The sequence below is a fragment of the Nasonia vitripennis genome, chromosome 5 (genome assembly GCF_009193385.2).
Source record: "Nasonia vitripennis strain AsymCx chromosome 5, Nvit_psr_1.1, whole genome shotgun sequence".
Taxonomy (NCBI): Eukaryota; Metazoa; Arthropoda; class Insecta; order Hymenoptera; family Pteromalidae; genus Nasonia; species Nasonia vitripennis.
In genome coordinates, this window is record NC_045761.1 from 18,195,979 (window position 1) to 18,215,500 (window position 19,522).

The window sequence follows — 19,522 nt, forward strand, 5'->3', positions numbered from 1 at the left end:
GTAGGGAGCAAATTCTTGAGATACCGATGATTTCGTACGTTTTGAATCTCCTAGTCCGGGAAGCTGTAGGCAGGGAAACCCATATCGACCAGTCCTTCAAGGACGTAAATCCCTACTCCATTCAAGGGGAATCCAGACGAAATTCGCGCGGGTAGGGCGCGAATATTCCTTCTCCGCGTTCACCATCAGTTTCGTCTCTCGCACCAGTAAGCGGTGTACACCCGTCGAGGAATGTCAGGCTATGTCGTCTACATCGCGCCGCCTGAACCCGAGACCACCACAACAAACGATGTTGTAGTAGAGGATCCACCACCTTCGTACGAGGAAGTTTGCGGTATTGGCAGTGTAACACGCGTTACACCGGCTTCGAATCACCAAAATCCGAATGGCAATGATGAGAGTATTGCGATTCCCATTAATTACCAGCTGCCGAGCACTGACATTTTCCAGGTATACGTCGTATTTCTTTGAGGGGGATAATAAAGTAGTAGTAAGTAGGAGTAAAGTAGTTAATTTTTCACAGAACCTCTGCAGAATCTTCATTCTCTTCATAATGGTAATAGCGATGTGTTTGTTGCCATTCGCATTGAAGTCAGGTGAACATTTTTTCTGCGTAGTATTACTTTGTGCTATGCATTTATGTATAGACTGCAGTTTGGATTCACGATAGAAATTGCTGTTCCAGACGTAATTCGTCGTAGGTTGAACCGATACTGAATCCGGCGGACACGAGGAATGACGCAAACTGCAGCCGTTCAGACGACAGTAGAATACTACGGCCCAGAAGACTTACCGCCATCGTACGAGGAAGCTTGCGGTTCGAACAGCAACGAAAATATGCAATATGTGTCACACTGCCAACGACATCGTGTCCTCCAGAAAGTCAAACTCATCCGCCAATTTCGGAGCAACCGAGACGTGGAGTACTAGTGACACAAGCACATTCAAAGGGTAGTCGTGAATTTCGTAAGGTTCGTTGTTTTCATTAACGTCGTGGAATTATCGCACAGAAAAGCTGGCAACTTAGGGAGAAGCTCACGTGAGATTTTACAATTGAAGAAATCATCTAGCTGAAAGTCTTTCTCGTGTTTTATCGTACCGGAAGTTTTACGATGTTGTACAGACCCTTTTACCCCAGTTGCTCATTTTCTATTGATGAGTATCACTTGGTGTGAAATTGAAGATGGGAAAACGCGTATAAATATTGATAAGAAACCCGGAAAAGGGGCTTTTGATTTATTAGACTACCAGAGAATTTTTGTTTACCTTAGACTTCCTTCTTGGAAAACTAAGTACGGTGTAGTATTTGCATAGAGACTATGTGTAAAATTTACTCTGCATTTTTTACAGTTCTGCCTCCTCGTTTTCACGGTCGTACTAGCAATATGGTTCATCGTTCGCTTAGGTATATGAATTCGCAATCCCATCACTTATTAATCCTATCGAGAAAACATGATTAAACCAACAAATCAAATCTATCACCCCAGGTTGAACTCTAAACACCTCCGACCGATATAATCCACATGTGAGCATCGTCTTGACCTAGACGCCGAGAAGAAAACAAAAAGTATCGACCACACCTTTACGCTGCCTCGAATCTCCCCCATATATTTCTCGGGGAGAAGAAAACCAGCGAAATTCGCTTGGGGTGGGGCGAGAAGGGCTTCTTCTGCCTCTCATGACCGAGTCAGCTATATAAATATAGCCCAGTGAACTTCGCACCTTCGTCGAGGCATGTCGCAGCATGTCGTTCGGTTCGAAGCTGCTTCGGAAGATCGTCACGACGAGGTAGAGGACCCGCCGCCGTCCTACGAGGAGATTTGCGGCCCGAAGAGTCAGACGGAAAGCAGGAGAGACTCGACGACGCGAGTTACGCTACTCCAAGTTCCGGGTGGAAATAATGCCGAGGATGATAGGCGAAGACGTTCACCCAACGCGGAACAGCCGAGATACCGCGTAACGATCCTCGCGCGGGCACAGCCAAAGGGCAATTGTGATTTTTGCAAGGTTTCTCCTTTAGTTTATTCGTATGTGTTGTGCGCTGTGTAGTATTAATTATTAATGAGGAGTTTCCTTCACGATATGGTTTTTGCTTTTCCAGTGCTTCTTCAACTGCCTCGTATTCACTATAATAATAGTAGTGATTTGGTTCCTCACGCTATCAGGTAAAGCTACTGTCGTTATTTCAATGTTATACCAAAGAAATATATCAGAATCGTACAACTAATTTGTGGAACGACGGTGAAAGATTGAACATATGTTTTACCAAATTAATTATTTTCTTTTTCAGCCAAGCACAGAAATAGATTTCGCTGAAAGCTCCACAACGTGTACATAAAAACGCGTTACACGATCTACACTCGAAAATGCAACGAACGGAGAGTGGACAAAGAAATTAAAAACATACAACGTACAACTTGAGCAACTCTATATGCAACACCAATACAATTAAATTACACGTGGCGCTGCAAAGCAGTCGTGCGGGATAGCGCGTATCGACCAGCCTTTAGCTGTGCGTGAGTTCCCCCCGACACGTCACGGCGGAAAAAAAACGACGAGATTTGACTAGGGTGGGAGAAACAGGAGGTTTCTATTTACCCCATGAGACGTTTCTCTGCGACTCAGTGAGTTTTCTAGCTTTGTCGAGGAATGTCGCAGTCTGTACGCGAGTCCGTTGCTGGAACCCTAGTGATAGTAAAAAACGTAAGAAAATATGCAACAAACCGAAAAAGTCTGTAGGAGATTGCTTTGGATTTGGAACCTTTTTTTATTACATTTTGTTACGTTTCCTTACATTTAATTATCATGCATATGAATGATGAATAAAGCGGATTGTAATGAAGTATTAAAAATCTACAAAATCGTAAGTAGGCGTAAAATTATGTAAGAAATTGCGTTTGGTACATTGCATTATGCTTACTTACATTTTTGTATAAAATATATATTTTTACAACAGTCATGAAACATTTTCGAAATGTGTAAAATCAACAAAGTGATACGATTTTTAAAATATAATCTGATGTAACAAACTATAAGAAACTAAAAAAATAGAAATGAATAATAAAAATTCAAAAAAGACCAGAAATCCAACAGAATGTTACAATTTTTTACATTTCCTGACGTTCATGCATATTTTACAATTTTCATTTAGGGAATCAATCGAGAAACTTCACTGCCAATTTCACAAGAAAGTCTTCAGTGCCTCGAAAGTTGGGATAGAATTCAAGAGAGATGTAACACGTGCCACACCGCTTATTACGACTTCACGTAGACATGCAAGGGCCAATCGCAGCAGCCTATTTCTTACGAATCCACAGAGGCTCCTCGCCGAGGTAGTTAAATAATATTTTTCATTAATGGGATGTCGGAGCAAATTGTAACGATTGCGATCTCACCTTGCGCCGCACTTTTCGGCAACATTTGCTTATACAATATATGCACTTCGACGCTCCTAACGAAGACTCGCATGCGTTTCGGGACAACCGCGAACGCCAGCACCGAAAGTTATTTTGTGACGAAAACAAGAATAAAATGAGGGCTTGTAACGAAGGATAGCACGAAAATCGAGATTGCCGCGATGACTAGCTCGCTAAGAAACCTTTGCATCGAATAGTAGTACGTGTTGTGTCATCCTTATTTTCACATTGCAGATACCGCATTATACACAAAACTTTGTAGAACACTTTTTAATATACGAAAAATACCGATTTAAATGCGGCATTTGCAATGTGAAAATAGGGAAGACCCTTTGAGCCTCGTAGCGACCCTCGTAAATGTGGCCCATGTGTTTAGGATTACGGGCGAGCGTACTAGGATTCGGCGCGACTTGGTTCACGCACACTTGGTCTTCGCCGCATAGAGCATGCTTCTCTTCGTCTGAAACCCGGTTTTGGAGTTAGTTTTCGCCGCATGGAAGACAGAGAGTTTTCGTTTTCGTTGCGAGCTCGCAACACGTGCTACTATTCGATGCAAAGGTTTCTTAGCGAGCTAGTCATCGCGGCAATCTTGCGGGTTTTCGTGCGATCATTGCGTTACAAGTCGTGAAATGAGCTAGAGTTCGCAGTTAGCTGAGTGGTGCCAGTCTTCGTTAGGAGCGTCGACTTCATGTCGTCAAACATTAAATTGACAACTGTCCGCTCTTGTGTAGATAACTTTAGATCATCAGAGTTTCCATCAATAAAACTGATTAATCATTAACAGTTTTCACGCGGTCTAATTAACATCACTGTTTGCACAATTCAAACCAAAATTCTCCATTTACAGCTTTGGCCCTTCAGCAAACGATCGGGCCCAAGGATCGAAAATTCCATCCAACTTGACAATTGCATTATTAGTAAGAAACTATCATCATTTTTTATGTTTCTAAGATATGTACATACATTGAGGTACCACTAAGTCCGCATGATACTTTACAAATGGCTCTTGTTTCGTAAATTTGAAAAATGCTTTGCAAATGGCCGAAAAATTTCAAATTTTATATGAAATGTAAGAGCTGTAACATTTCAAGCCCTGCAGTTTTCCATATGATGCAGACTTAAAGATTTCTTTAACTGATGAATGCTCAGATAGTTTTTTCAACAAAGTAATAAGTAATAATAATTAGTGCTTTTTATTGTTGTTTTATTCAAGTAAATAAATTAGTAAATGAGTAAAATAGCTGTAGTTTGGCTCCCAACTTTCAAATCAATCGCTGAACATAAGATACTAAAATATTATAATATGATATTATTTGCTTGTCTACTTTTACGGAGAGGCGAGCTATACCTACAAATCCTAGTGAGCTTAATGTATATTCGAAAGTTAAAAATAAAAAATATATTTTACAGTTAATAATGTTCGTGACGACAGCAATAGTGATTTACTGTCATCTATTTGCTGTGGTTCCATCGAGAAGTAAGCATTCCAGTCCATTATTGAATCAGTCGAATTCGGGTAAATTAGTTGGACTTGCAATTCTAGCCATACACAAATCGTATCCCCCGACGAGTAATCATTCAAGCATCCAAGAAAAAGGTAACTGTTTTTACATTACGGAACATAAATCAACGAGTACATCGAATACACATTAACGAAATGATTAACATGTGTTTTTCTAGATGTAGGTAGAGTGTATGAAAGGGAAATTCTAAGGCTGCAGCGTGAACTCAAAAATTTGCGTAAAAAAATGGACGCGGTTATATTAGATGAAAGTAAAAAGCCCCATAGAGAAGATCTAGCACCGACAACTGATGTAATGGCTTCTATTAGCGATCGCAACGATCAAGAATCGAAGATGACAACAAAACCAGTAAACGACAAAATTTTCCAAGTATGATATTCGCTTATTTTAATAAAAATGCAACATATTGCAATAACTGGGACACTGGTATTAACTTTTTCTTTCATTTTAGGACAACAAACTATTTCAACATCATTATAATCAATCGAGAAAAGAATGAAATGTTTCTTTCTATTTATATTTTTATACTAATATCAATAGTGTATAAAATTTGATCATTGAAGAGCGAATATTTGTACATCATAAATCATAAGTGAGGCTGTACTGCCAGGCAGTGGATATGATGTTAAATTCAAAAATCATCAAAGGGCACAGCAATTCCCATGGACAGTATAAAGTACGACTGCGATCACGAGTATCTCTCTAGATTCTTTAAAATTGGTATTTTTTAATCTCTTAAAACATAATTTAAAACTTTTATTACGTGCATGAAAAAGTATTTTCTCAATACCTGAACATTTGTTGTGTAAATGCACAAAAACGACTTGAAAATTAAAAGCATATATAAATACTATACGAATCTTGCCGCACAATTACGAATGTGATATTAAACCTGTCATTATTGTGTACAGGTAGATCAAATACATTTTAGATACGTAATTATTATTATTATTATCTTTATAAATATAAATGTTTTGTAAAAATTGTCAACGTTATATAACTTTATAAATAAGACGTTTTTAAAGAACTTTTAATATTACTTTATTTACAAATATAAATGTTTTGGTAAAAATTTTCAATTCTATTATAACGGCACTTGCTGTTCTATACATATTTGCGCGACTAGTATTATTATGCATAACTTATAAGGGAGAATCTCTATTCCGTAAATACTGAAATCCGTATAATATTATAATCACGTCAGATTACAACTGTATATAAACGATGTAATAAATTCAGTAAAATTATGAACTTATTTTTTAAAGAAAACTTTATTTTTACAACAAAACAATAAGTAGACCTTTCAGAAGAGACCAAAGGTATAAATCTAAAAAGATTTAAGCGAGATTTTACCAGGCCAGTTTGAATTTTCTGTCAGTCTTTGCTAGAATTAAAATTATCAAATTTCTTAGATTCAAATTATTCTTTTATACTTGAGAAATAATATAATATGTGCTAGCTATCACTGATCTCTTTACGTCTGGATTCGCAGCGCGTCTCTTTAGACGTGCTTAAAATGTTCTTTTGTACACCGGTATCCTTTGTTACAATAATTGCAGCATTTATATTGTTAGGAGAAATGTGCTTAAAATAAAATAAGAGGAGAAAGTGTGCTCAAAACGAGAAAGCTATAATTAGCGCGTGGAGTATAAGAGAAAATCTCTTGCATCAACGCTATAGATTCTTGCCACCCAACACGTTATTTCGTCAAGCTTTTTTTAGCCCCATAACATAACATTAGATGCTAAGAGCCCCTATTGCGATGTGCTTTTGGAAAAATTACTGCATCTAGGACCATGAAAAAAGTAAATGATGTTGTTTGATATGCGCTTTGAGTGCGGAAGCGTGCTAAAATGTCTCCATGAGCTAGAAAATGTATAACACATTTAAAATTACCTTTCCAGGAGTTATCAAAGCGTATAACCTTGTTCCCAAGGCAACGACTTGATAAGTACTTAAGATTGGATCGCTCTGATCACGCATTTTTAAATTATTTTTTGTACATGTTTTAGCTTACGGAGGCATCTCAGCTAGCTTCCGCGTACAAAGCGCACATCAAACAATATTTTAGTTTTGTCTCAAGGTCCTAGGGGCAGCCGTTTTCTCAAAAGTACATCGCAAAGGGACCACACGGACGATTTCCTCGTCGTTTAAAAAACGGATTAAATAATTTAGAGGATAGATAGGCCGTATAATATTGTACAATAACCGTTAGGAATACAGGAATCGCTATTATTGTTCAATTAATGAAAACAAAACAAAAATTTCTAATCAGAGAAGATAAGCGAAAGGCCTTTACAGCGGAAAATTAATGACAAACAATATAATATATTCTCATGGCCCTGCCAGATTGACTATGTCTAGACAAGAGCTGCATGTATGTCAGTAAAATCTTATGGGCAATCAAATAGCCAGTAAAAAAATACGTGACTCACAAGCTCCTACTTCGGTAGAAAGAACAATCATTAAGAAAATGTGACAGCTTGCAAGAAGTAAAATAAATACTTTAAGGTGGGTAAGATTTCTTGCAGCCATTCCTGTAGGATATCTTCTAGGATTTCTTGCATGTTTTTCGTGTGTTTTTCATGCAGATACGATCTGCAACATCTACTGCGGGGTTGTGTTATACAATTTTTTTCAAAACAGAAATCCATATAGAAATTTCCTGTATTCTCACAGGGGTTTCTCGTATAAGGGAAGGCCATCTAACATTATATTGGCTCCACGCACTCGATTATTCCTTGTCTACCCTCGATAATGCGACCAACTGACTTTTGATAAACGAACTACAAAAGAAAAGAAAAAACAATCGCACAATAGTTCAGTCGAGCAACTATATACAATACCAATCTAATCGAATTACACACGTCTTGTTGCAAAACAGCCACGAGGGAGCGCGTATCGACCATCTCTTAGCGAACGTAAATTCCCCCTAACGCACATGTCACGGCGGGAAATACCCGACGAAATTCGCCTAGGTTGGGAAGAAAAGAGGAGAATCCTCCTCACCCCATGCGAGACGTTTGTCTTGCATTTCTGCGCAGTTCAGTCAGCGTTCCAACTTCATCGAGGAATGTCGCAGCCCGTACACGAGCCCGTTGCTGGAATCAATCGGGAAAGTTCATTGCCGACGTACGAGGAAGTCTGCAGTACCTCGAGAGTTGAGATAGGATTCGAAGGAGACTTAACACGTGCCACGGCGCCTGTTAGAACTTCTTGTAGCAATGCGGATAATAGCCGTCGGTTGCCCTCGACGAATCAAGGCAGAGTCGGGGAATCGAGAGCGGATGAACCGCAAACGAAGCAGAGTAAAAAGGTTGTTCATTGCTCGACATGAGATTTTTTTTATTGGCTTTTTACTTATTTTTGTTGTGTTGTCGCCCTTTTCTTAAATATGTTGCAAGTTGAGTTGAACAAACGTGGAAACGTCTATGGAGCTTTTTATATGAAAGCTCAATCATGTTCTTTATATAATAATATTATATGATATTGTATATGTATTAAAGGGTCACTAAGCCTGGATGATATTTTATTTATGAATATGTTGTTTAGTAAAAATTAAACATTCTTAGATTCAAAAATTGCCAACATTTTTAGAAATTTTCTTTATAAAAAATAGAAAAGAAGTTTCAACGTTTTGATCTTACTTCCTAACTATGAGTAAACATATAAAAAGTGAAAAATGTCAGAAGACACCTTAATGGGTTTTCCCGTTTACTCAACGTACACATCGATTCAACATACATATAATGCAGACTTAGGGGTCCTTTCTACCAATGAATACTTATAAAATATTTTCAACTGAAAATAATATAATATACTTACAAAAGCGCGCGATATTGTATATTTTTATTAATGAGATGAATGTTTTACAGTGTTTAATATTCTCGATTACTGCAGTAGTGGTTTTCTGTTATCTATTTACTGTTGTGGGGCTTTTAAGAAGTAAGAATTGTAGCCTATTGTCCGCTGGTCAGCCGAATTCGGGTAAAACTTATCAGAATAGCTGATGTACAAATTTTGAAGATTGACAATTCTAACAATTCAATATTTTTATATGTTCAGTCGAAGTTGAAAATAAAATTCTAACTATACACAGATCTTATGATAAGAAGATCAATTATTTGAATGTCCAACTAAAAGGTAAAATTGAGTTCATATTGCAGTAGGACAATGCACTAAATGTTGAATATACGTTAACAAAATTTTTAGATGCAAATCGTATGTACGAAAAGGAAATTAATTCTCTTCTTCGCGCCCGGGACGTCACGGATATTGAGAAGCAGAAACTAAACAGCAAAATTGAAGAATTGCGCAGTGGAATAGACACAGTTATTGATGACAGGGAACAACTGCGTAAAAAGTTATACGAAGTTATAGGCCAAAGGGAACAACTATATTGGCAGGTCGTAAAAGCCGGTCTTAGACCGGTGTATGATATAATGGCCTCTACTACTGATCGGAGTAGTCAAGAATCGAAGAAGGTAACGACATCATTATATGACACACTTTTTCAGGTATTACTCAGTGATTGTAATATAAATGCAACACATTTTAAAAACTATACTTAAAGTATGTTGTATTTTTTTATTTCAGGGCAGCGATATTTTTCAACGATATTATAATGGATTATTGAAAAACTAAAATTGTTTTACTTTACACATATTTTTATAACTATATATATACACTCACAGTGTATATAATTTTAAGAATAGAGAAAATATTTTTAGGTCATATAAATGTAACTATTAGTGCCAAAAACTGTGTGCAAGTGGACTAGAACGAGTCCCTAAATAATAAGAGCATACATTTTAAGAACTTTCCGCACAACTAAATACGCGGTAATAAATAACCAGTTGTCCGTGATACTTACAGATATATAAAACAAATCGAGATGCTTAATTCGTTCTTGTCAGAAATATGGCTGTACGAAGCATGTTTTGTTTAGAATTCAAATGTTATTTCGACAAACGCTATTTGCGACTAATATTTTATACTAAAATGCGTACAACATTGTAAATGCAACAGATACAGCTGTACATAAACGATATAATAAATGCAGAAAACCTAAATTTCTCTGTCAGAAGAGTATTCGAGAAAAATTTTATTTTCATCAAAAGAGTAAACTTCTCACGTTTTTATACACTTCAAAGTAAACAATAACGATATTACTTATTAACCCACACATGTACTTTGTACATAAAAATTTGTCACTTCACACGTGATCAGAAATGCAATCGCGTCACGTTATAAGAAATGTCATCTCAATGATCTGAGTTACAAATCTAAAATTACAAGTAACAAAATTAGCGTTATTAATTTAAGTTTTAAAATACATACCCGCAAACATGATGAGTTACCTTTTTTAACGCACTGACTCGACGATGATATTCTTTTAGTTTTCTGTCTACATTTTCCTGCGGTGTCGGCGTCAACCTCGTCGGGCTTCGAACCACGTATGATCGGTAAAACTGATTGCACTTGACGTAACTCACTCCTGTGGCGTTGTCTTGTTGGCATTGATCAGGTGGCAAATTCGTTCGCGACTTTCTCGTAATGATTCTATTAGGTGTCGGAGATTTTGAAGTTCTCGGCGTTTGTCTAACAGGACAGATTTTTTCCGTGCGATTTGCACATCCAACAAGGTATTCGAGAACCGTGTCCCGTTTTTGCGTTCCCACTGAATTCACATTTGAAGTTTTCGCTAAAAACAAAATCATGCAAGTTAACGGATTAAAACCTTTTTTTTAAATTTGAAGGATATTATATTCTTACTTTCTCTACTTCTGGGCTCGCACTGCGTTCCTCTAGACGAGCTCAAAATTTCCTCCTGCACACCGGTATCCTTCGTTACCGTACTATCGATGCAAGTTCCACTCGTCGATGCTTTGTAAGCAACGGTTTTCTCCAGTATCCTGGAGTGTCCTTCGCCCGTTTGTTTCACGGTCTTTTTATAGTAAACTTGTTTATCCCCTAAAGTCGAATTCGGGGATGTTGTTCGTGGCTGCAAACTCGACAGCTCAACAGAATTGGAGTCGACAGCACAGCTTCTGACGATGGGTGCATCGCGGCAGGGAGATTCTTTTACCTTGATGGGTTGAGTACTTCATCCAAAATAGTTATAAGATTATCACTCAACAACTATTCTAACAAATAGTAAACAACGTTACGAACCAGTTGAGAAGTTCCTGACAGTGTACAGATTTGTCTTCCTTGATCGGCACTTTCACTTCAGATTTATTCGCGAGTCTTTCGGATGTTTGAGATGAGCATCGAATCATTCGATCGCCTCGTGCAGCGCAATTTCTATTCTCATTGTCGCAAGAATTTTCAGGAGTAGGAGGCTCCTTTTTGTCGGGGACAGCGTCATCGCAGTCGCAGTTCTTGTCTGTAAGAAAATAATTAATCTGAAAGCGACGATTGTCAAAGGAACAGAGTAAAAGAGCCCTGATTGTGTAACCCATGCATCATCATAAATTATTATTTTACGATGTTGCATGGGAGCTCGTTAAAGCACTGTACTCATCAACCTTGCTTCTGTCCGTCGTCATCGCAAATATCGGCCTTTTTTCCATGGTCCAATTCCAGAGCACACTTCAAGATCTCCAGGAAATTTTGCGTCAATTTGCCTCGAGGACTTGAGCAACCGAGATCGATTCTTGGATTTGTTGGTTTTTCTTTGGAACAGCCGAGAGCAGCTTTTTCCGTGAGTTCTTTGTGCTTGCAGGGTTCCCAAGGATCTTCTTGAGTATCTGCTGACTTTCCTATTTTTGAGAATATAAAAATTCTTATGAGACTAGAAGTACGTCGCAGTATATATATATATAGAATCAATGGGACTATAAATTCACAATTCTTGAACACTTTATACAGCTATACTCGCCTTTTTCCTCTTGTTCTTCTAAATTGAGCATCTGCTCTAAGCACCGCAGAAGTAATTTTGTGGTCGACGAATCGCATTTTTCGTCATCCAAAGTAGTTGGCATCTGTTTCTCTCGAATTCGCGATGGTGCTATAAGAAAAATAAACGATTTTCAATGATTAGTGTTATAAAATAATTAGATATTTAAATCGTGATCACTAACCGGTCTCACAAACATCCGGCACTTTTTCAGCAGGCCTATTAGCATCAGCACAACATTCGGTGAAGACCTGCATTTTTTCACTTGCAACCGATCTCACCAGTGGAACATATTTACCTCCAGGTGTCAGTAAAACGAAATCGTGCAGAGTCTTTTCAGCTTCTAGCGATGTCGCCGCGTTATCTTGATAACAAACTTCTGATGAAAAGAACAATTTTTTTATAAAATACACTTTAGCAAACTACAGTTATAGTTACGTTATTCAACTCACCAACAATATCGTCATCGGTGCCGATCTGCGTGTTCCTCTGACTCAGACAACGATTAGGACAACAGGAACCTTTGGCGCTTTGAGGTCTACTTGGACACAAGAATTCGGAACTGTTCACTGAAACCGCACAGTCTCGTGTCGTGCTGTCGGTTTGCACGCGCTGCGTCACCTTTTTCACTGGTGCTGGAGCTTTCAAGCTCACACTGCTACTTTCTCTGCAGGTGTTAGCTGTCGAATTTAGTATTAAAATTGTTTTTTCGTTTTTTAAAAGTATGATATAATTATAGGAAACACTAGAATTACTCGAGCTTATATTTGAATCAGGCCTAGTAGGAAAAATCACTTTGAACTGCGAGTAAGCTTCAAGAACACCATTCTCGAATTTCGCTGCCACGCGAGGAGTCGTTTGAAAGCTAGAAACACACTGCTGAAGATCCTGATTACACTCGAATCTCACGTTTTTGTTGCAGTCAATGGTGCCAACGCATTTGTTGCTGTTTTCCACAGGGACGATGTTGGTCGTGTACGGCCGTTTCTCCGGAGACGTTACCGCTACATACAATATTTTTAAAGCCTTCAATTTCGATTCTTATAGGATAAGTTAGAAAAGGAGAGTATCTCACTCGTTGTACTCTTTGAAAAACTAGGACACGTTGCCTTGGTGCAAACGTCGGGCATCTGTGCCGATTCCGTGTTGGCTTTGATGGTCGCTTCGCACTGCTTCGGCTTCTCCGTAGCGCTTTTCTCAGGACAAAGACAGCATGACGTAGATGCCGTTTTCATCGTCGGTTTATCCTTGTCCTTACAGGAACGCGAGCGCTTTTCAGGAGCAGCAGGACAATTCGAGTCCTGCGAACTAGGTGTTCTTCTCTCGCTGCAACTGCTGGTTGGTCTCGTTACTCGGCAGTTGCGTGTTTCTGTTGAAACATTGTTTGAGACCGAAATTAATATTCTGCAGAATATCGCTGGGAAAATGAAGAACTGACGAACCGATAACTGATGGTGGAGTCGGCTGAATATCGGTATTCCTTTTTCTACCTTCCCAATTACATGAGGCAGTAGGTGGATTCGAACGAGTTTGACATTGATACCCAGTGGCTAATAGCAATGAAATTTTGAATAAGTGTTCAACCATCGATAAGATTCTGTTTTTGTATGAATAACCAACCAGGAACCGAACAGGGGTCCCTGCAGATATTCTCGACGCGACTGATCCTATCAAGGTGTGAGGAATAAGCTGGACACTCGAGCGTTCGAGCGCAACTCGTATCGTACGTCGTCCAGTTTAGATTGTCAAGATAGTTGTTTCGCTGTCTACCCCAAGCCGTCTGCGGTCTCGCACAATCTGACGAGATAGAAAGATATTTCACTTTTGTACAAGTCATAATGTGTAAACGACGCTATACCTTGCATGTCCGATCGTTTACAGGAGTTCCTTTCTTTCGTTTTCTCAACATCGCTGCAGAATCGACTTCCCTTATCCAGCTTGCCTTGTGAATTTTTCTTACTTTTTTTCTTGCTCTTGGCTCTGCCGAGACTTTTGCCCTAATTCGGAGTAGTTTTTGATTTGATGAAAACACTTTTACCCTTTTGTTTTAAACAAAGTCTTAATATGCATACCTTGGAACAGCTTCCTGTTGATTTCGATCTAACAAGACTTACCGTACAGTCTTTTCTGCGATTACTCGAACTAATGGTATGACGATACAGCGTCTTGACTTTTGGTACCAGCTGTTTTTTGCTTTTCTTCTTGACGTCCTCTTCTTCCTCATCGCGAACTATCTTCTCCAGCATCGATTCCACGATGCAGAGCCATCTCGATCGAGATCTTAAACGTCGAGTTAAATTCTTCGTTTGCTCTTCCAAGTACCTGAACAGTAGAACTACTATTTGTAATAAGTACGTTGTGAATCAATTTATTTTATAAATGAAGTCTCTGCCGTAAACTCAACTTTTTCCTTATGCTCCTCAAAATCTTCAAACAGTCCTCTATTGTTAGTTCAGCCCTCAACACTTTGACGATCTTTTTGAGTGCTTCGTTTCTTGCGTAGCAATCAGTAAAGTTTCGATGATACGGATTCCAGAGACATTCGTGTTGACGATACTCCTCGAGGAATTTGTCCACAACTTCGTCGTCCCATTCAAACGACATAGTCGCAAGCGGGACATACCGAACATACAGTAAGACGATACATTTCTACATCGAAGTTTTCGTACTCATTAAAAATGAACTGGCGTACAAATTTAGTTGTAAACACTCAAAATTTTTAGGTTGATTTTTGCGATACTCGAAAGGAGAAAATACATACAGAGATACAAAGTTAACTTCAGAGTTGTGAATGCTGTCAATGTTCTATGGTGTAGAATTATTCAATAGTTATAGTACTTAGTGATGCAGACGACATTTTTGTTTTCACAGAAAATAAATTTTATTTGGTATGCGGTAATAAATAGTATTTCAACATCGTATGATAGTTACAAACAGTAAAAAAGTTGGACACGATACAGATAAACGTTTGGAATTTTTTTTATAACACTCCTGAATATTCCTAATCGTAATAATACTAATAATAATAATGTTCATGGAATAAGCAAACAATAAATGTTCCATTGGTTAAAAAAAAGATTTATATTATAGTAATATCGTTCATCCTAATGAAAATAACCTAACAATTCAACATTAAATCGCTACTTTATGTATTGTATTTGAATTTCTTTAACAGTTTTGAATATTTAAATGAGTACTCTATTTAAATTGTTATTCTGCAACAATATTTTATGAGCTCATTGTGGAATTTTTTGAAGGTTACGAAACGAATTTCCATACAAGAATAGAAAACAGTTTTAATTTATAACAGATTCTTTAACCCGATATAAAACAAAACTCAATTCTAGTTAATTAATTTAGTAAACATTAAATCCTAATACAAATTTTGATGTCATGGAGTGATAAAAAACACGCACAATAATCGCACACTTAAACTAACGATTTAAGGTAACCGTAGTATAGTAAATATTAAAATAGTACTGGTGAATATCTCCATATTACCTTGACAAAAACGTTGCTTTACATTTCTGGTAATGCCCGTTTCCCTTCAAATAAGAGAAGAGAACAAGAAATCTCAGTAACTTGAAATTCTGACAATTTTGTTGTTAAAATAAATTTATTTTGTTTAAGCAATAACGTTTATGTTTAAGTATTATGGTAATCACCAGATAATGTTCTTTCTTGCATATAAAAAATCTTAACATCTCAGACTTTCTTGATCACGTATAAAAAAAAAAAATTAATATCAATTTTTTCCAAACAAATATAGGAATAATTTGTTTAGAATTTGTATTTGAAATTCATTTTGACGAGGTATTCAACTTTGACCTGGGCTACGTCGTAGACTATGAACTCGTTGTATAGCAATGATGATTTCTCTTTTAGGTCTGCTTGAATACCTGGACCACAAGGCACCTCTACGCCGCTCTTTAGCTTCACGGACTTTTCAGGGTCCGGCATCGTCTTACCTCGACCCCAAGTCGAGTGTTTGCCGTGGGGTAGCTTCTCGATGTAGTCAGCATTGTAACGCTCGTACATATTACCTAGCGCTACATCGCATAGCAGCAACAGACCCGTTGAATTCTGCGAGTTCGTGCAACAGTAGTTAGCCGATTTCGACACCATATCAGCAAAGTAGATACCTATTACAAAAAAATAAATAAATAAGTAAATTAAAATTAAATTTTAAAAATCCTTGCACATTCTACCACTAGAATGGTAGTAAAACGATACGCACCCTTTCCAAACATGTAACCAGTAACCGGCGCTTCCGGTGGCGCAATTCTCAAACCCTGAGACAAGATACCCGCGAAATTGGTAACTCTGGAACCGTGCCAAAGCAGCTTTCTGTTCGGTAGTTTTTTGAACGGCCTGTATCTGCTTTCCTCGCCGCTTCTCTTTGCTGCAAATACCTCCTCGACGATAAGTTCGTATTGCCTGTGTGTTTCGGCGTGAGTGTTCTTCACGTACTTCTCGATGAGTTTGAAATCGTCGCTCTTCTTGTCGAGCGGTTCGATTACTGTCTTCAACTGTTCGTAATGCGCATCCAGTGGGTTCTTGTTAGAGTCAGTCTTGGCGTGGAGAAGACTGTAGGCGATCTCCATCTCGAGCAAAGATTCCAGCATCTCACTCTTCGTTTGGATTTCTTTCTCTGTCTCTATTGCGCTAAAACACAAAGGAAATATTTTATTATTTTGTTGCATTTGTTGGAAGGTTGTTCTCAAGTGATGAATTAAAATTTGACTTTTATACAAGAATACACAATTACTTACTTAGGACCATTCACGCCGAAGTTATGAGGTATTAAAGTATAGAACTTGTTCGATGCTGCTATCAACTGAATTCTGTCGGGATTACCATTCTTCACAAGAGCCAAAATTTCCGTGAGCACGGAATAGGCCTGCTGTATCTGCTTCTTTGAAATTTTACCCAGTGGCATCTTATCCATGTCGATTTCGTATTCTAACATCGCCTTTTTCATAGAATCAACGTCAAATATTAGCCGCATTAAGTCTTGTACAGGTTTCTTTAATTTACTCTCGATGTTCGAGTCAAGAAGCTTGTGAGTATCCTCATCATCACCGTGATCAATGTCGATAGGATGCATTTTGTTTGGCATCTTCGTGAAATGATCGCGTGCGCACCACATGTTACCACTTTTCTCTTCATACAATTCTTCGAATTCTTGAATACAATCTTCCAAGGCCTTGCTGTCACACTTTTTACCTCCGATGGTTGTGCCTAAGTTTATGAAAAAGGAAATTAGCTTACAAACTTAGTATTAAGATTTAGTATTCAAGAGAAATAGAAAACCTTACCGATTCGACCCCAGCTTCTGAACAGCCAGTACTTTTCATTCTTATCGTGCTTCAGAATTTGTAATTTGTAGAAGCTGTTCTTGCCGGACTGAATGTCAGTGATTCCAAGAGTGGCAGTGAATTTTTCTTTGCCTCGCTGATATACATGAGCGACGTCCTCGAGTCCGCTATCGGGATCAACAGCAATACCACCTTTGACGCGTAGCTTCACCTTACCCGAACTTGATTTCTCGTACTTGCTCTTGCCTCTAGATGCTGATTTCTACGAAGAGATAATTTTACATTTCAATTATTTTAGCAATTCTAAGGGTTTGTACATTTCTTAAGAAAATATTTAAACTTTTTGTTCAAATTGTTGCAATAGTAAGACTCAATCATTATACCGTGGCTATGGACTTTGAAACTCTTGTAGCAGGATCACTTCCCCAAGGCGCGATCGCCTTTTTCTTAATAAGGATAATCGGCGCGTCTTTGAATTCCTTGGCCTCTTCGACGAAATCCTCGGACACGACGTGTATATCGTGCTCTTCCGCCTCCTGCATTATTTTATTCATTTTCTCGACTTCTTCAGGTGTCGAGATCACTGCCGCCGTGTCTTCGGCTATCTTTGACTTTACAGCGCCACCCATGAGCAAGATCTCTTTCGTCAACGACTCTTTCTTTTTGGAATTCTTAATTGCTATTACAAAGTCCAAGTGTTTAAGAGGACCAGATCTGCCCTTGATTTTTGGTCCATCGGTTTCATCTTCTTTCTTTACAGCACTTGAATGCGATGGAGCGGTTATCTTCAGAAGGCGTCGCTTTACCTTGCATTTGTATGACGCTCTGAAAATATATTTTTTTTTTTATTAATTATAAAGAATTCCAAGATCCGTAAGTATTTTATAAGAAATATGTATAAAGAAACTTACAGGTAAGGATGTTCTTCTTTGAGATGTGTAGGAACAACAAATTTCTTTCTTGCAGGATCCTGGGTGACGTTTTCGCATGCAGCCCATTCAGATATACTTCCAGTGCACTTGTATCCAGTACCAGACTTGTATTGAAATTGACCTTGGCATTTTGTACATGGTTCTAAGGCACCAAAGAGCATGGCATCCGCAAGGTTATCTAAAATCTTTTAATAAAAAGTTAGTTTTAAAGTCATAAGTACACCAAAATTTTCATGTTCAAATAGAATAAACTCGCACCTCAGCTTGTCCAACAGGTACACTTTGACTATTAACCTCAAGCAACTCTATAAGAATCTTCTTACTTAATTCTGACAACTTATCTCGAACACTAAACAACTTCTTAGTCTGGTCCTTGAGCTGTTTTTCCTCAGCTGCATCCTCGGGTTCTGATTTCACCTTTTTGGCTGCAGGTGGCACATCCTCCTCCTTGATTTTAGGCAGCTCTTTTTTTAGCTTATCCTTGTCTTCCTTTGTCAGAGCATCGACTCCCGGAATGTTGGTACCGACGTCAAAGTACTGGAGCTCTGAGCGAAGCTTTACAAAGCAGTCAAAGTGGTGCCAGCGATCAAGACCACCAAACTTGCGCGCTTCCTCACTCTCATAATCTTTCTTGGAGAGTCGCATCTCTCCTTTGATTATTGTCTCCTCGCAGCCACGACATTTAGAACGGTTTGACTTGGCGTACTCGACCTTAAAGTCCTTGTGTGTGGCAGCACCAGCAGCTGCCTTGCCTCGTTTGCGCCCCTTGCTACTGGTTGATGCTGCAGGGGCTCCACTGCTTTCTGCCTCGGCTGTAACCATGGATGCAAGATTAGTAATCTTATTTCAATTATTTTTAGTTACTCCGTAAATCAATGGCTGAGCAAAGAACAAATATATGCCTATGACAAAGAAAAGAACAGTCATAATAATTAGAATGAATAGAAGTTTGTTATATTATTAACTCGTTCAAGTGTAAGTATAGAATGAAATTTAGTAATATTGAAACAAGAGTTTACCAATATTCTTTTTGATTAACTCCTGATCCTCCCAGCGGATGCTATCAAAATGGGCAATGTCCCCTGTTGTCTTAGGTCGCTGCTTTTTAAAAAAGCAATTGGAATGATGCCATCGCTCCAGTTTGCCATCATGGAAAGGGCTCTGAATAAAATGAGAGCAATTAATAATTTCAGCTTAATGTACTTATATATGAGAATGAATTACAAAGTTTGATAATGAAAATAAAAAATGTAATCGGCGTATTAATTTAATTATTGACTAAAAGAAACCAAACCTTTCATAGGATCTTTTTCAACAAGTAGCAAACCTTGCAAAATACAGAATTTACAATAGAGAATAGGCACAGGTTTTTTATTCTTTCTGTTTGTAAATATATGCAAGTTTGTTGACCAAATTTCTCATACAACAGAAA

At 38.1% G+C, this 19,522-nt stretch overlaps 4 protein-coding genes across 8 annotated transcripts in view; 2 read left to right on the top strand and 2 right to left on the bottom strand.

Moving 5' to 3' along the window:
- Positions 1–7,818, top strand: LOC103315561. The gene is made up of 12 exons (XM_008205054.4): positions 1–450; positions 524–596; positions 686–971; positions 1,351–1,405; positions 1,488–2,007; positions 2,102–2,165; positions 2,291–2,703; positions 3,152–3,332; positions 4,264–4,333; positions 4,827–5,013; positions 5,097–5,308; positions 5,391–7,818. Exons 8-12 carry the CDS (start codon positions 3,274–3,276, stop codon positions 5,436–5,438), a joined length of 576 nt encoding a protein of 191 aa, XP_008203276.2. The 5' UTR covers positions 1–450; positions 524–596; positions 686–971; positions 1,351–1,405; positions 1,488–2,007; positions 2,102–2,165; positions 2,291–2,703; positions 3,152–3,273; the 3' UTR covers positions 5,439–7,818.
- A 41-nt stretch (positions 7,819–7,859) lies between these two features.
- Positions 7,860–10,059, top strand: LOC103315566. The gene is made up of 5 exons (XM_008205074.4): positions 7,860–8,255; positions 8,815–8,926; positions 9,005–9,082; positions 9,152–9,456; positions 9,536–10,059. The coding sequence occupies exons 1-5, from the start codon at positions 7,881–7,883 to the stop codon at positions 9,581–9,583; spliced, it is 918 nt and encodes a 305-aa protein (XP_008203296.3). The 5' UTR covers positions 7,860–7,880; the 3' UTR covers positions 9,584–10,059.
- Positions 10,012–14,623, bottom strand: LOC100678761. 5 transcript variants are annotated; one of them, XM_008205087.3, is made up of 15 exons: positions 14,245–14,623; positions 13,913–14,162; positions 13,699–13,837; positions 13,461–13,637; positions 13,283–13,390; positions 12,916–13,209; positions 12,596–12,844; positions 12,293–12,520; positions 12,025–12,204; positions 11,823–11,951; positions 11,470–11,703; positions 11,114–11,327; positions 10,715–11,043; positions 10,300–10,643; positions 10,012–10,224 (listed from the first exon to the last, which is right to left on the bottom strand). In XM_008205087.3, exons 1-15 carry the CDS (start codon positions 14,442–14,444, stop codon positions 10,204–10,206), a joined length of 3,096 nt encoding a protein of 1,031 aa, XP_008203309.1. In that variant the 5' UTR covers positions 14,445–14,623; the 3' UTR covers positions 10,012–10,203. The 5 variants fall into 5 exon arrangements, with proteins under 5 accessions (XP_008203309.1, XP_008203303.1, XP_003424753.2 ...); XM_008205081.3 differs by having other exon boundaries at positions 12,025–12,216; XM_003424705.4 differs by having other exon boundaries at positions 12,025–12,219.
- Positions 14,624–14,696: 73 nt separating this feature from the next.
- The window catches only part of LOC100121205 (poly [ADP-ribose] polymerase), a 5,496-nt gene continuing 670 nt past the window's right edge, over positions 14,697–19,522 (bottom strand). Inside the window, exons 2-9 of the mRNA XM_003424683.5 lie at positions 19,110–19,251; positions 18,349–18,902; positions 18,070–18,275; positions 17,542–17,983; positions 17,159–17,420; positions 16,613–17,081; positions 16,078–16,505; positions 14,697–15,982 (exon numbers count right to left, since the gene is read on the bottom strand). Of these exons, the coding sequence (XP_003424731.1) occupies positions 15,621–15,982; positions 16,078–16,505; positions 16,613–17,081; positions 17,159–17,420; positions 17,542–17,983; positions 18,070–18,275; positions 18,349–18,902; positions 19,110–19,251 (2,865 nt within the window). The 3' untranslated portion in view covers positions 14,697–15,620. The remainder of the gene's footprint in view (positions 15,983–16,077; positions 16,506–16,612; positions 17,082–17,158; positions 17,421–17,541; positions 17,984–18,069; positions 18,276–18,348; positions 18,903–19,109; positions 19,252–19,522) is intronic.